The sequence below is a fragment of the Athene cunicularia genome, assembly GCF_003259725.1.
Source record: "Athene cunicularia isolate RWA chromosome 2 unlocalized genomic scaffold, athCun1 chr2_part1, whole genome shotgun sequence".
NCBI classification, from domain to species: domain Eukaryota; kingdom Metazoa; phylum Chordata; class Aves; order Strigiformes; family Strigidae; genus Athene; species Athene cunicularia.
In genome coordinates this window covers 103,734,232-103,751,278 of record NW_020799095.1, presented here as the reverse complement: position 1 = coordinate 103,751,278, position 17,047 = coordinate 103,734,232, and the positions used below count along the sequence as shown (strand labels likewise).

At 39.5% G+C, this 17,047-nt stretch overlaps 1 protein-coding gene across 2 annotated transcripts in view; it reads right to left on the bottom strand.

Annotated features, from left to right (window-relative positions):
• The window catches only part of LAMA3 (laminin subunit alpha 3), a 114,623-nt gene that overhangs the window by 76,565 nt on the left and 21,011 nt on the right, over window positions 1-17,047 (bottom strand). Inside the window, exons 7-14 of one of the 2 annotated variants that reach the window (XM_026842373.1) lie at window positions 14,244-14,362; window positions 9,637-9,727; window positions 8,475-8,606; window positions 6,673-6,729; window positions 5,327-5,368; window positions 5,072-5,209; window positions 4,213-4,347; window positions 1,517-1,651 (exon numbers count right to left, since the gene is read on the bottom strand). In XM_026842373.1, the coding sequence (XP_026698174.1) occupies window positions 1,517-1,651; window positions 4,213-4,347; window positions 5,072-5,209; window positions 5,327-5,368; window positions 6,673-6,729; window positions 8,475-8,606; window positions 9,637-9,727; window positions 14,244-14,362 (849 nt within the window). The remainder of the gene's footprint in view (window positions 1-1,516; window positions 1,652-4,212; window positions 4,348-5,071; window positions 5,210-5,326; window positions 5,369-6,672; window positions 6,730-8,474; window positions 8,607-9,636; window positions 9,728-14,243; window positions 14,363-17,047) is intronic. The other variant, XM_026842374.1, reaches the window with a different exon arrangement.

The window sequence follows — 17,047 nt, the reverse complement described above, 5'->3', positions numbered from 1 at the left end:
GACATTCGCACTGCCCCGAGGCCAGCTCACACATGCCGTGCTGGGAACCGCTAGGAGAGCACTGACAAGCTACACAGCAACAAACACAGACAGTGTTTGTGTTTATTGGGAGAGTTTACCCTGTAGGTAATAAGCAACAACTTTCCAAAACTTTAGTTAGAGGCTTTGAATAGTATTTGTCTAGAGTGTTCTTCATTTTTCTTTCCAATAAATAGCTCACAAGGTCCTCACCCCTGCTTGGAATCTATGAGTTTGAGGTGACCTATACCGTCTTGATACTGTCTTCTTCCTCTGTTCTTGACAGAAATAGGTAATCTGGAACTGTGTTAAATCTCTCTGCCTCAACTTCTTTGTCCCATCCTAAGAGCAGGCTTTGGTTTTAGCTTTCTGCTTTCTTGATGGTTATAGAAAGCACAGGGAAAATTCTGTAATTAGATCTGCTCTTAAAAACACTGATGGTGAAATGTAGAATAAAAAATTTTATGTCCATCACACCTTTAGATCTGAGGGCAGAGGAGGCCAGAAGGAAGCTTTGAAATACACCATTTAACAGTCTTATTGTTTCAGATTCCTACATAAGGTCTCAGTTGTGCAACGATTTACATACACACGGTAAATAATAATAATGCTACAAAGCAGAACAATGCTGCTACAGCCCAGGGGTCTAATCTTTGCTCAGATAGAGTCTAAGGGTGAAATGGCTAATGACAATTATTTTACTAAAGTAGTAGCCAGTCTCCTAAAGAGAGAGATCAAACCTGTCATATTATTTTTCCCGTGGTTGTGGTGATTAGTAATAGCAGAATTCTGAGGATACGTTCCTTTTTTAGCACTAATAATCTTTGGATTTCTAGGAAAAAAAACATCCTGTTCATGATGATCAAGTAACTTGCCGAATTTAATGACAGAGCCTTCAGGTTTCCCCTTGATAAATGTGAAAAACCTGTACGCACATTCTGGGCATGATCAATTGATCCACATGGCAGGAACAGTTGTTGATATGATGGAAAATTTGCAGAGTCAAGCCTTTCTAGACTAGGATTTATGGTGCAGTATTGGCACATGTCAAGAGCACACACTAATGCACTTACTCAAAAGTTTACAAGACAGCATATCAAATATTAGAAACCCAAATCAGTTGAAACACAACTTATGTTCTGTAAGTTGAGTGAGCCAGAGCTCATAAAGATAAATGCCTATTGTCCAGCCTAAGCTTTAAATTTCATATTTTAAAAGAGAGCTACAGCTGCATCAAGGCCAAACATTGCCATGTTCACATTAATCCAACTAGAACAGGAACTGGAACAATGTGCTAGGGAGGACTACCAGAGTGTGTGCCTGCCAGGAAGCCCAGCCACTGCCTGGATATTCAGTGTTGGAGCTTTGGATGGAACAAAACTATCACAGTTACGTAGGTAGTTTTAGATGGAAATATATTTGAGAAAATTTATTTTTCTTCTGTATTGTAGAAATAAGAAAGGAAACTGCAGTAAAAGGAGGAAAGGCTTTTACTCACGCAAGCAGCTGGGATAGCTGTAATAACCTGGAGCGCACTGGTCACATCTAAGTCCAGTGTAGTTACTATGGCACGGACATTGACCTCTAGGACCACATGTATTCTCCACTGAGCCAACAGCATCACAGTTACATTCTACACAGAGGAAAAAAAACAGTAACTACCCTGACAGATACATGTCTAAGCCAGCAGTTATTTAAATGAGAATTTGCCAAAAAAGTTAGCTCTAAACCATAGTTTTATTACTAAAAATAAATATCCTGAAATAGATGCTTATACTGTAATTGCCTTCTCAACCATTGGTAATCAGTTTCTTACTGCAATTCTATAATGTACAGTTTAGAGATTTAGTTTGATGCCTTGTAAAATACATGTATAAGGGACAGAAATCCATCTTACAATGGAAAGAACATCACATGAGAGAAGTACTTAACATCTTTAAAAAATAACCTCTGAGAAACAGCATCCACAAAGCTAGGCTAGGTCTAATGGCTAACAAGAAGATTATTAGTAATGATGCACAAGTTTATGATGCACAAATAAATGATGCACAAGGTAAAAACTGCTGACATCTTAATTCTACAAGCTGGCAAGCAGTGCATTGCAGGAATCTGCATGTCATACACACACAAGGCATGTTGTCAGACTATAAGAAAAGCTGTTGTCAGACTGTAACAACAAACTTCTCTTAGAGTTACTACTATTTTAGGCTAACAGCTCTGTCACAGATAAGACATGCTACTTTACTGAAATGATGCTGAATGTTACACTGGATCACACTTTATAGGTACATGAATGGGAGCCCGAGGGGAAATCCTAGCTACCCCAGGTACAAGCTGAAGTGTTGCAGTTAATCACTTGGATTTTATGACTGACAGAAATGGCTGAATGACAGAAATATAAAACAAACACTGTCTGTTTCATGTTCATGTTCCTGATTCCCCCTTTCGGTTCCTCTTTCTGCTGCAGCCAAAGACATCTGATTTTGCTGTGTTTCCTTCAAAGACGCCTGGAAAGACCCAGGGCTTGCTAGGAAGTTCGTATAAGAGAAATACAAATACTGAAGCTTCCAAAAACATCACCTACACTAGAGTTCACCCCCAGCTGAACATTCTCTCCTCATTTTAATAACACTGTTTTAAAGGCTTTATTTTGATATCACTCCTACTGAATAAAGCTTCTATTGAGTTCAACAAGGCAAAACCACAGAGATCAGTTCTAACTGCAGCAGCCAAAAAGTTATAGATCTACCTCCCTTCTGAAGATGACAACCCCAGGCATGAGTAGCAGGCTGGGCTGCTCACTTTCCAACACAGTTTGCAGCATACTGCATTAGTTTAATTTTAAATCTATGGTAGCTTATTTTAACAGAACAAGCTGCAAATGCAAGTTTTAAGTTGACACTGACACTGTTTTCAATTATTTTTATCGGTCTTTTACAATTTGTTCTTGTGTGCTCTTTTAAGCTTTTATGTCTCTTTTCAGCTCTTGGTGCTAAAAGTTCAAACATATTCAATATGGGTTTGATTTGCTTTAAGACTGCTACCTGAGTCAGTTCTAAGAAAAAAAAAAAAAGTGGTTAGAGTATTTTAAAACCACTGAACAGCATGTACCAACTCAGAATCCTGATTTTATGTTTTTCATTAAAAAATGTTAATCTACTCCAGACCATGAAACACAGTCATGTGGTATTTCTTTATTCCACCCATTGTGTTTGGTAACACAATATAATATATCCTTGCAAGGGCATAAAGGATTCTGCTGTCTGTTCATAAGACATAAACAAGTACGCAAGCCCAAAAGGAAGAAGACTGCTATAGCCAACAACCAAAAATAATAAGAGAGAAGAAAGTAAATCATAATGTTCTATATAAATCTTGTTAAGCTGTACAGGAAAGTACATACCAGAACTAAGCAATATCCTATATCTTTCTTACTGTAAAATTCACTAAGGATTAAGGGCCTCTCTCTCGATCATTGCAAAGGCAGATGAAACCTAGGGGCCAAATAGGATTTGATGGATTCTTCATACACACACAAAACCATTATGATATTCAAGGCTATACTTCATCAGTGCTGACCAATTTTCCTCTCTTGTAAAAGGCAGGCTAGTCCTGGTGGCAGGTACACTGGTGAGACCCTACGGAAATCATTCATGTTTCATGATTACATGGACAGATGTTGGCTCAGTGCCTATCAGATGATCTTAAAGTGAGTGAGAGATCACCATGAAGGGCAAAATAGAGCTTCTAATTTTCAGATTTACGGAATACACATTTTACAAGGTACCAAAGAAAGACCCTCCGCAGAAGCAGATTAGCGCTTCACAGCTCTGCTATGCCAGCTCCTTAGCAGTCAGGCATGTTCTGTTGCTGTAGGACTCGTGAAAACAGCTTTCAAATCCTTTGGCTAGTAGTAAGAGAGCTGTGCTGACTATATCAAACAGTCTGACCATGCGAAAAAAGAAAAAAAAAATGCCTGTGAGAAAACAGACTATATAATTCCCCCCTACTATGGAAGCATGCCTGGAACTGGAGAATTAGAATATATGAGGATTTCACTGTAGAGCACAAGATCCCTTGCCCATTTACTGCTGTGAACGTTGCTTCAGCCACTGTAAAAACGGTACGTGAAAAGCACTCCTGTCTGCCTTTTCAGGAGCTGTTTGATGCTGTACATGCACTAATCAGCCTTACCTTGACAGGCAGGGAATGAGTGGTGGCCAGGCTGACAGCTGTCACACTGAAGTCCAGCTACCCCTGATCGACAAAGACACCTCCCAAGAAAATCGCAGACTTCGGGCTGGGTACCCACCGAGTTACATTCGCACACTGCAAATGAGAAAAAGCCATTTCAGAAGTGGCCTCTGTGAAGACTCTCTTCTTTTATCTTTCTTGATATTAAAAAAAAAAGAAAAGAAAAAGCAACTCCCTGATGCTCAACATGACCAAAATCTTCCCATCAATTTATTTTGATTCATAACAGCTTATATTGATTGCCCACATTGGTAATAATTCAGCATCAAGCAAGACATTAATGAAAGAGCAAAAGAATCTGGCTCAAAGTAACTACTGCGTTCAATATCAGTGCTGAAGCACTTCACCTGTCCCCACTCAGAGTCTGATTTACTGATCTCAAGTAGCATATCTATTGAAAGTAGTTAATGGTTAATGAAGTTTAAAACCAGGCAGTTTTCTAGTATTGACTAGAACGGGCAGCTTGATGCATCAAATGATGTTGCAAACTCAAGTAATTTTTTTTAAAGACAAGGATAATTAAGATAAATGTTGCCACTGGTATTCTAAATTTCATCAATTGTTACTAAATCCAACCCCAAAATGAAGTCTGACAGCTGCATCACACAGCAGACAGCAATCAAGGAAAAAGGGACATTTTCAGATAGAAATCTCCTGTCATCACACTTCTCTTCTTTGACTTCTGTGAGTTTTGGGAGAGCCCTTTATGAACACACCTCTGTAGCAAAAGAATTTCATCCCTCAGTATAAAACTTGGGTCTGTATTTTAGATACGTTTGTCAAAAGGGGTGTGGCTTACCCTGGCATAAGGGGTAATGAAAATACCCAGCTGCGCAGGTATCACAGGAAAACCCATGAAATCCAGTGCGACATCTGCACTGTCCGCTATTTCCATCACAGTCACCTCCCAGCACTCCTGCACCGTGGCACTGGCACGCTGAAGAGCACATTTGTAAAGAAAACATTTGCGGCATTACGACCTTAAAGTTCCTGTTTCACTTGGCATTTACACTAGAGTGCAGGCTCCAAGTGTCAAAGAAACTATGGCACTTACGCAGACACTGGGGGCCAAAATACCCTGGTTTGCAGCCACCTTCTAGTTACAAGAGAAAAAGAAATGAAAGAAAGGAACAAAGTTAGTGCATAAAATCATCCAACTCCTTGTATTTTGAAGAGAAAAACAGATCAGTGCTTAGTAATTATTACTCTTGAATCGACAAAACTATTTGACCCTTACACACAAACCTCATTTTAAAAAAAAATCTGTATTCATGCTTAGTCTGCCAGCACAAATTTACAACTTCTACAGACACAGAAGCTTCCACTTAGAGGCAGCTGCCTTTCTCATGCCTTCAACTCAGATGCTATTCATTGAAAATGTAAATAGCTCAAGATTTGTTTTCTCCTGTTTATTAATTTTTGAGTTTTCTTTCTTCTTCCTTTTAAAAATATGTGAGAGAAGGAGATATACAACAGAACACACCCAGAGGCCTACCAGGGCAATTATTTTGGATGCTGTACAAAGGAGATACGTGGTACAGGAGATTGAGGCTTCATGGGCTGTGACGGCAACTGCAGACACTTTCAAGAAAACAATTGGGACTTGTAAATACATACATGGATTTGTACTGTCTGCTTATATCTCAGTGTCTGCTACACTCCTAGAAAAAAACACTTTTTCATTTGCCAACATAAACTCCAGTTCTATTAAAGCTAATTGAAATAAAGTGGAAGAATGCTGATTTTAGGATATGAAAAGAAGTTTTGAGTGTTTTTAAAGTTACTAATCCTGAAGTGCATTATAAGTATGTTTGTGATTAAGCGCTAGCTGTGATGATGTCTCCATTCTCCAATATAATAATACACGTTTAAAAATGTAAGCCCGATGAGAGAATCATTGTATGGATTTCAGGCAGCTTTGCAGTGGGCTAAATAAGAAATACGTAGCACTCTCAGACATCAAAGTCCTTCACAGCCAAGGGCAATGTACAATTTACCAGGTGCAAGAAGACAGTCCAGAAGCAGAGGCCAGTTAGCCATAAGAAAGAGATTTACGCTGCAAAGCAGCTGACACATTGTATGTGTCAGAAAGTCTTGATGAATCAGTTCATAAGAGCACCAAATAAGATGGTCAGTCTCTTCTGCAGATGTTTTCCAGAGGCTGGTCAAATTTATTTTGCTCCATAACTGTTCCTGAAACTAGCCTTCTAAACTGTTTAATATGAACATGACAATAAGATGAATTTCTGGCAAGAACAAAGGCTCTCCAAAAGATAAATACCAACAGTGGCAAAATTACTCCATAAATCTCTATCAAAGAGCAGGCACCACCAAAGCAGTGAAAAATAGCGACACAGGGAAAAACAGAGAAATGATGGGGAAAAAACACCAAGAACTTGCCAATTATGTCACCAGCCATAGCATCGCTTGGATTTGGAGAAGGATATACGGGAATACCTTTAAAACAAAAGAAACAGTGAAGTGTATTTGAAACAGATACATTTATTTCATTGCAAATCATGACAAACCATGAAGTCATCCCCTGTCAATACAGAGAGCATGATATTCACGTGGCTGTAGTAACCAACTTCAGCTTAGTTTTCTTTCAGTTAGTAACAGGATAAGCAACATTTAGTTTTGATCTTCAATTCAGATACAAACATTTCTTCTCAAAAGAACAGCATGGAAATGCTACCAGGCTGCTTCCCTGCTCCCTATCCTTTTGTACTTAAAGACTTCTCACACTAGACAGTGTTCTGAGAGCTATCTAGGGAGGTCCATAGTTATTTCACATTTTCTGCTTCCAGCTGAAGGTCCATCTCCCGCTATTTGGCATTGTGACCCACTGCCTGATCTGCCAGAATTCATTACATGTATGGTACATCTTGGAAGCTTTTAATTTGAGAATCCTCCAGATTAGGAATGAAAAAAACATCCCAAAAAATCTTCCTCCATTAAGATGGGATCCAGTGTCGATGAGCTACAAACATCAGTAGGACTTAGATCAAGGTCTACCTGAGCTGAACTTACTTTAAAATGTTGAATTACAAACAAGAAGATACGTGAGATGTGATAATCTAGAATGCACTGTACAGAGACAATTTATTCTATCACAGCCCTTGAATTCAAACAAATTTTTTTTTCTATGTTTTGTATTGATTTCCCTCTTCCTCCATTTTTATCACGGTACCCCTCTTTTAGTTAGACCTCAAAACTCTCCCCATAACAACACCTGTTTTAACAACTGTCAGAAACATGCTTCTCCTGAGGGCACAAAACATCTCATGGATGCTTTTTTAAAATCTGTTCATGGAGTCACAAGCATTTACACAGCAAACACAATGCTGATATTACATTTTCTTCTCAGTTATTTTATGTAACATTTGTTTATGGGGAAAGAATTTTCCAAATTCTCAACATTTAATTTTTATTTTCTTATTTTAAAGTAAAAATCTGATTTTCAACTAATCAATAGCATTAAATAGCATTCTACTACCATTTTCAATAAATGGAAACACTCAGCAGTTCTGTGTCACATCATTTTTTCTAATATGTTTGTTTTCTTTGGATTTACAAACACCTTTCCTTCAACTACTTCTGAAGAAATCTGAAACATACTGGAACCCTTCCCTCAACCACATATCTGCACCTACCTGCAGTCCAGCAAAAAATAAGAGAGCATGGGCTGAGTCTTATGCTCTGCCAGGAGAGCCTTTCCAACATTATGCAGGCACTATTTTAGAATTATTTTTATTTATTTTAGAATCCTCTGAAAGGATCTTTTATTAGGAATGCAAGTTCCATATCCTAGGATGTGGCAAGAACACAGAACCATTTTCTCTCTCTCACTACAGTCATGTTTCCCTTCCCAGTCCCAGTAGTTTTCCCTGAGACATGTTTAAACAATTTGTCCAGGGCTTTATCACTCGAGTTTATGACTTACTGAGAGATAGGCTGTGGCTTCGATGAAGATGTTTTAAATGAACTGAGAATTGTGAGAATGAGCACAATCTATTTGATTTTCAAGTAACAATTACTTTGTAAAATAAACCAGACTCTCTTCAGTATTATGACAACTGATTTGTAAACATGTGAAGCTGAAATGACAGGTGTTTCAACCAAGCAAAGTGTAATGAAAACTGTTAATTCTTTAATGCACATTTCAAATATGGGAAAAGAGCCATTTTTATTTGTATACTTACGGACACAGTACGGATAGCCATAGAATCCATCAGCACATCGTTCACAGTTTTCTCCCTGGAAATTCTGCTTACAGAAGCAGCGACCAGACCCCTCCTCACAGCCCTCTGCATGCTCTGAGTTACAGCTGCAGGCTGAGTAAATATCAGCAATTAGGCACTCTTTGGGAAAGAATCACTTTGCCTTTTACAGCAGTGCACAATGGCATTATAATAGTAAATTTGAAGTTGTGAATGACTCATTATTTAAGGAATTAACATTTGCATGCTGTTACCTATTTTCCAAGTACTTTATATCACAAAATAATCTTTGTGTTATCCTTTAGAAATAGAGCTATGTTATTTTCTTAGAGTGTTTAGGGTTTTTCTAATTCAGAAAGCTGCATGTTATTAATCCACAGCGCTGCAGCAACTATCTTTTCTGTGATATCCATTCATCTCTCTCCATGGTCTAGGCTAAGCCCCATGCTCCACCTGCCTTCCCTTACACCCACGTGCAACACTATGGCAGCATGCCATGGGTTGACTTCCAATTTATTTCAATACCCAAACACAAAAAAACGTAGCTTCCTCCAACCTGTCACAAGGCTCCCTAAGCCTGTTTGTAATTCAACCCTTAACTCCTACCTATACTCAGTTCTTTTTTAAATGTTGTATTAGCAATTATCCTATTGGATCTTTCATTAGTTGCTAGGTTCAGCACTGCATAAAGTATTAGCAGTGATCCCCATGACCTTTTGAGCTATAGAATAAAATTCTCAAGTGACCAAGAGCCAAAGGATATCTCGTGTACATCAGATGGCTAAGAGAACCAAGGTGATGAGGGTAGGAGATGAGAGTGGCTTCCCAGAGGTCATGCCTCCTCACTGTGAGGTATGTAACAGCACCCCAGGCTTATGTGATCCTATATCCTCAGCAGCCCTTTCTGGCTTACTTCCTCCTGTTGTCCTGCTGCTGGTCCAAAGCTTTAGGCTCATATGACACATAAGCTGAGAAGAATATCTTTAAAAGGGTCTAAAACAACACAAAGTAATTTGCAGTTGTTCAACATTTTTTGGCCACTCTTTCATTTTTCCTCCCCAAAAGATGTGTTCCATGCCTTGATTATAACTAAAAAAAACCCAAGCCACCAACATAGGAAGACACTTAATATAGAAGGACTCACGTATGCAGCCATCAGGGGCTCTTGCTGGAACACCATAAGGACGATAGTAACCTTTTGCACACTTCTCACAGTTAATGCCAGCTGTGTTATGCTGTGCAAAATAAAACAAAAGGAGAATATGAGAAAAAAAAAGGGAACTTGGAAGAATTAAGAAGCAATAACATCCTTTACACTGTTTCTATATTCAGCTAAGAAAGAATCAGCACAAGAAAAAAATGAAATATGACTGCAATAAAGACAGCATTCATCATTTGGTGTTCCTTAACCACCTGTACTCTACAGATTTCTGAATCATGGTATTCTCACATAAAGCAGCTGAATTTTATACTTAAAGCATTATAAAAAAGAACTATTTTTAAAAAAATAGGGGAAAATAATGTCTTTTCCCTATCACACGGTATCGCTTTTTACACTGCTTTCTTATCATAATGTATATATTGTTCAGGCAACTGCATCATGAATCTTTCCTCATGCTATATATTACTCTTTTGAATATCTTACATCTGAGATCAGCACATCAAAATAAACCAAAACCTCATCAGTCAGGCCAGCACAAAACAGACCTTCCTTTAGAAAAGTATATGTCTCTGTCAACATGTATTTGAGGCACACAGAAAAAATATTGCAAGTAATTTGAACCACAGCAAAAACATGTAACTCCCCTGTCAACACAGTTCTAAGTGCATTTCAGCTCCTGCAGCAAAGCTCTCCCCTGTGGTGGGGCAGCAGGAGCATGTAGTGGCAATGGCATGCACTAGTTGAGTAAATCACAGTCATGAGGCATCCTGGCAAGCTCGAGGTCTCATGAGCAGGGAATGGGAGGGGGAAGCTTTGCCCTGGAGCAACCAAAGCAGCTTCCCCCAGCTCCCACTTACTGTTTAGTTCCTCCTTAGGAAGAGCTGCAATTCAGGGCTGAGCAGGGACCCAGCATTTAATGGAGAGACTGGTGGGGCAGTTTATGAGCAGGGCATCCAAGATGCTGCTGGGGCTGCTGCTCATGGCTGGCACTCTCAGTTTGGGCAGCAGATTTGGGTTCTGCTTCCAGCTCTGCTGGGAGCATCCTCTGGCATCTTCAGATCTGAGCTCCTGCAGGGAGAGGCTGATGCTAGATCAGGTAGGATGCTGCTCACATCGCACAAGAGACGCTGTGGTTGCTGCAGCACTTAGCATGGCAGGAGCACAGTAGGGCCCAGCATCTCTTCTCAAGACTGTAGGGCTACTTGGAGATTGTGCAGCAATGGTCTCCACACATTCCAGGGCACATTCTTTGGAGACTACTGGTGCTAACTCCTGTGGCACAGCAGAGCCCCACCCTGGACAGAGCTCCAGGAGGTGGATGCCACTGTCCAGATCTGAGGCTGTAGATGGTGCCTGAGTCTCTCCCTGCGGCCTGGGGCAGGTGATGAACCTGTGCAGAGCTTGAAGGTAAGGATAGCTGATATTGCAGTAGATGTATGTTATAGACAACCTGAACAGGAAGGCAAATGAAGCCTTATTTAGGGAACTAGAGAAAGCTTTGGTAATCTTGGATGACTTTATCCACCTCAGTATCTGCCAGAAGGGCAATGCAGACAGGCGCAAGCAATCCAGAAGTTATTTTGAATGCATCAGAGACAATTTCTGGATGTAGGGGTTCATGAACCCGTTAGGGGAGATGCTCTGTTCAAACTGGCACCCACTAACAGGGAAGAACATATGAAGGTTGAGGGCAGCCTTGGATGCAGTAACCCAGAGACTGTGGTTTTTAAGAAGTAAGCAAGAAATAGCAGAATTAGTTCTGGGCTTCAGACAATTAGATTTTGGCTTGTTCGGGTATCTGCTTGGCAAGATCCTGTGTGAAACTGCCCTGGAATGGAGAGGGGACCAGGAGAGCTAGTCAGTTCTCATGGATAGCCTCCTTAGAACAAGAACAGTTCCTTCCAATATGTGGAATGTCAAGCGAGTATGGTAGAAGGCCAGCATGCATAAATACAGAGCTCCTGATTGATCTCAAACTCAAAAAAAACCCATACACAGAAGGTGGAAGCAGCTTGACTACTTGATGGCAGTACAAAGACATTGTGCACATATGTAGGAGTGGAGTTAAGAAAGCCAAAGCTTAGCTGGAGTTAAAACCAGCAAAGGAGGTGAAATGCAAAAGCAAAGTTTCTAGGAGTACATCAACAGCAAAAGAAAAGCTAATGGGAGTTAGGGTCCCATTGATCAGTGGGGAAGGACATGCAGTGAACAAATCATCTTAGAACACACGAAGAATAGGAAGGTGACTGGACATGTTCAACATAAATTTACCTAGGGCAAAGTATGCCCAATCAATCTCTGTGATAATATGACTGGTGCTGTGGACAAAGGGCAGGCAGAGCCATCAAGATGAAGCACATGACACCCAAGAAGAGGCTGAGACAGCTCGGTCTCTCAAGCAATGAGAAGGGAGAACTTATTGCTATCTACAACTGAGGATGGAGCCAGACTCTTCTCAGAGGTGCAAAGCAATAGGGTGAGAGGCAACAGGCACAGATTGGAACAGGAAAAATTCCGATTAGGTATTAGGGAAAAATATTTATCATGAAGGTGGTCAGACACTGAAACAGGTTGCTGGGAGTAATTGTGGCATCTCTGTCCTTGGAGGTGTTCAGGACTTGACTGAACAAGTTCCTGAGCAACCTGATCTAATTAGACTTGCTCTGAGTAGGGGGTTGGACAATGTGATTTCCAGAGGCCCCTTGCTATAAGACTCCAAAGAAAATGAATCTAACTTTTAATGCAACATTTCCATTCTATCACTTCTCTGTTCAGGCATCCATTCCTAACACTTTTTTTCTCTGACACAAAAAATAAATTAAAATCCATGTGCTTTATCCATTTTAAAAAAATGCTATAATTTATGGTAAATTCGTTTAATCCAGCATAATTTCCACAAACTTAGGTTACAAAAAATTCATATCGGTTATATAACTAGGACTCACAGATTTAGATTAATTTTGCTGGTTTCTATCCTAGAAGCAATATAAGAGAAATGGTCTTTCATGACCAAAGAGCTGACAGGAAGGACCAACATAATAAATCTTACCAGACTGCATGAACAATGTTCTGTACAGAAATGTCATTTGGAAGACAAAGAGCATTTCTTCTGCTCATGCTAGTAAAAATAACTCTATTCTCTTCCGACTGCCTTTTGGACAATGTCTGATTATATTGTGGCAATAGGATGGAAAACATACCCTATAAATTTTACTGGATTTTTTTTTTTCTTAAATACAGCTATATTTTTAAATGCACAACATGGTAATACATAAGTCATGATACACAGCTTTCACATGAACAGAGGCTTGACCATAATTTTCCCTCTGAATTATGTTCTGGTCAGCTGCTTGTCATCATACTTCAGATCACTTGACAACAAAAGGAAGACAGACTTCCAAATAAGTCTGGATGTATTTAACCCTGAGATCACTGCAACAATGAATAATGTAGGTTGTAAGGGAACTCAGGAGGCCAGGTGATTCTGTCCCACTCAAAGCAGAGATAAATCCAAAATTAGATCAAGTTGATCAAAGCCTTGTATGATCTTTCCTGATCGTAATTAGCCATAGCAGAACAAAATTCACTCAGGATGAGAGACATTCTTTCTCCTTCCAAGAACATGTTATCCATTAACAAAAGACAGAGTGTAAAGTCTTTGATTCCAAATTTGCATTTGTTGATTCAATCCAACCAAGCCTCTAAAACAGTTATGGGACTGGATAATGTGACATGTAAGGAGAAACTGAGGGAATGGCTTTGCTTGGCTTGAAGAAGAGATATTAAAGGAGGGTGGAGGTGTCTAATGGCAGTTCCCCTACCTACCTCTACACAGAAGACAGAGCTAACTCTTCTCAGACATGCACAACAAAAGGACAAAAGAGTTGTCACAAGTTGCAACTGGGGAAATTCATACTGAACAGTAACACAAAACCCTTTACCATGAGACCAATTAAGTACAACAAAAGATTACCCTGAGTCTGTGTAATCTGCATCCTGGGAAATTTTCAGAACTCAACTGGACATTTCTCAGTGCAACCTGACATAACTTTGCATCTACCTTTTGTTTGAGAGGAATACTCATCTAGATGACTTACACAGATCCTTTCTGTGATTCTGTGCTTTTTCAATAACTACAAACTTCCTTCTTGGCATAGCTTATGCCCTTCTTTACTTCTGCTGATGAGGGAGAGCCCTCTATGTTTTGCTGCAGTAAGGAATCAGCTGGCCTGAGCTGGAATTTTATTTGGTTAATTTTACTTCCTTCTGTTAAGCAGAGAAATGGCACAGTTTGTAATAACAGGAAAGGGAATTTTTGTAGTTAATTGTTGCATTGTGTGGCTTCATTTGAATCACACAGTACTGGGCATAAATACAATTTATATGTGTCTTTTCTATATTAAAAAGCAATGTGGTATAATGTAAATTATTTTAAGATACCTTTTTCCCTGCTTTGAGTATAAGTAACAACACGAGAGAAATGGAGCTAACACTGGTCAGCCTCCAACCTCTTGATATGGACACAGTCCCACTTTAGCAGCCCTTCTTCAAACATCATTTATTTAAACTGACCAAAATGACTTTTTTACCTGGCAGTTAATGCAGACTCCTCCACCTTCATAATGACCATGTATGTTTAAGCTTTCTCGATGCTGATCAACATCAGCATCATAGTAGCAATCAGTGGCATGTTCATGGCAATTGCAGGCTGAAAAAGTAATATTCCAAGTCAGCTTTCTTTATAATGCTGGAATTCAGTAATGTAACAGAAGTGAAAAAGAAGCTTAGATCTTTTGATGTATACATACCCTCAGGTATGTTGGAGTATGCTCAAATGTACATATTTACCTATCAACAACTGGATTTTCATACCAGAAACATGGTAAGATCATGCAGACATGAAGAAAATGTGTTGTCAGGCTTATCAGAGGAGGCAACAGTTGAACCATTTCAACACTACATATTTATGTGTAAATGCAGAACTAGGAAGCTCCAGAAGAATGGTCTCAGCAGTTTTTAAAAATTATCCAAAACATCTTCAAATGCTTATTCTACTTTTCGATGTCTAAAAAATACACCCGGTCTGAAGCTGTGTGCGTTAAATATTTATTTAAAATAAACAATTATAGGTAAGGTATGCACATTTGAACGGAAGACCTACACCAAAGAACTCTCATATTAAGCCATAGATACAGATATACCAGCAAACTTGGCTACACATTTACCCAGCTGCTGTCTTCTGAATGGAGAAGTTTTAAGTATGAGTTCATTTTACTTCCTGAAAATTGTGGATTCAAAAAGAAGAACAATAATACCACCAACAATAAAAATATATTATTTTTAGATAGAATTGAGTGACTGAGGTGACTTGTTTTCCCAGTGTATGGTTGTTTATAGTCTCAGCTGTGTTACGTTTTACTTTGGGCAGTTTGTGGTTAGCTCCTTTCTTTTACTTTTCTCTTCTGTTAAGCCAAATAAAGCTGAACTCACAGGGGCTCTGAATCCACTTCTACGATCGTGTTCTGCTATACTTTTAATTCCATCTAACAGACGTTAATATTGCAGTGTTCAGAAGAGATTCAGAGATACCTGTGAGGCTTGCCTTGCAAGTACATCAGCCTCACAGACACCTCAGCCTAGGAAGTTCACGTATTGAAAACATCTCAGATATATCCACTGATATATCTGCTCGTGGCCCTGTACACACATCACCTGGCTTCACCAATCTCCTTACATCAAGGTGGGAGACCTAAATCCCAAAAAACCACTGCTGTTTTGCCTTTGGCAAAAAGGTCTAGCAATATAAATCCCAGAGCCAGCCCAATGTTCATGCCTTGCTTGCAGAAGAGAATTAACCTGAAAAGTGGCTCTACACTTTGAACAGTTCCTGCAAATACATTTTGAGTAAAGGGTGATAGATTTACCCAGAAAATAATTTATGTCATTTCCTACAGATCACTTATGTGTATGTCATCATAGTTAAAACTAATCTCTTCACATTGGTCATACAAAGCTCTACCTGTCTTCACTGAAATCTTCCAGAACTATAATATAATTCTGAGTAGGAACCAACCACAATAGTAAGCAAGCAGAATAAATCAAAGGGCAAGGCTATGGGTTTGCCATAAACTCAGCCTATGTCCTCTTTTTTCTGATCTGATCTTCTTTCCTTGCTAGAGAGGAACAATGGGAATTTTTTGAAAGGCAAAAAAGGCTTCCCCAAGCATCTGGGTGATAAGTGAGCTTTTAACTGCAGATGTTTCAGCACTCCAGGGAAACCTTCCCAGGAAATTCCTGATGTTTTGACTTTATGAAGCTATGATTTCATGTTTAAGGAAATCATAGAATCATTCAGGTTGGAAAAGACCCTTGGGATCATCAAGTCCAACCATCAGCCCTATTCTACAAAGTTCTCCCCTACATCATATCCCCCAACATCTCATCTAAACGACCCTTAAACACATCCAGGGATGGTGACTCCACCACCTCCCTGGGAAGCCTATTCCACTGTCTAACTACTCTTTCTGTGAAAAATTTTTTCCTAATGTCCAAATCCATAAGGACTAGAGGAAACAGTCTCAAATTGTGTCAGGGGATAGATATTAGGAAAAATTTATTCACTGAAAGGTCTATCAAGCATTAAAACAGACTGCCCAGGGAAGTGGCTGCATCACCATCCCTGGAGGTATTTAAAAAAAAACATAGACATGGTGCCTAGGAACATTATTTAGTGGTGTGCTTGGCAGCGTTAGGTTAATGGTTGGACTCAATGATCTTAAGGGTCTAAATGATTCTATGATTCTATTCTCCATCTGGAATAAGGCGATAAGATACTCTGGAAGTCAATGAATTCCTGAAAGCACCTTAAAACAGAAGCTAAGGGCCTTGACCCTATTTCTTTCATGATGAGGGAAGCATTTGGGAGGCAATCCTTCCAAACTCTATTCCAAGTACCTGGCACAACTGGGAGCACAACTCAGGGACAACTGATTCTCTGTGCCTTGCTATGCAGACAAGGGAAGGCAAACTGGATCATTCTATGTATCTCTTCTCTATTTCTACTGTATCTCTTCTACACCTTCATAGCTGAACAGCTTTGGGCAAGGAAGCCTTTTTCCATAAACTGCCAACAACACAGCTGAGGCCGTGGCCATGATAGGCTGTGCCCTACCATCAGGTTCCCTTATGGTCTGCTGACAGGAACCAGACAAGTCAAGACTGGGTTCTCTGGCCAGGTTGTGATAGTCTGTGAAGTTCTTTGGGGTTTTCAATTCATATAATTCTTCAGGAAAATAAAACCTTGCAAAGACGAGATGTTGGTTCAAAATAATAAGTCAGAAAAGGAAAGAAGATAACATGCATCCCCCAAAATATTTACACCATAAATAAAGAG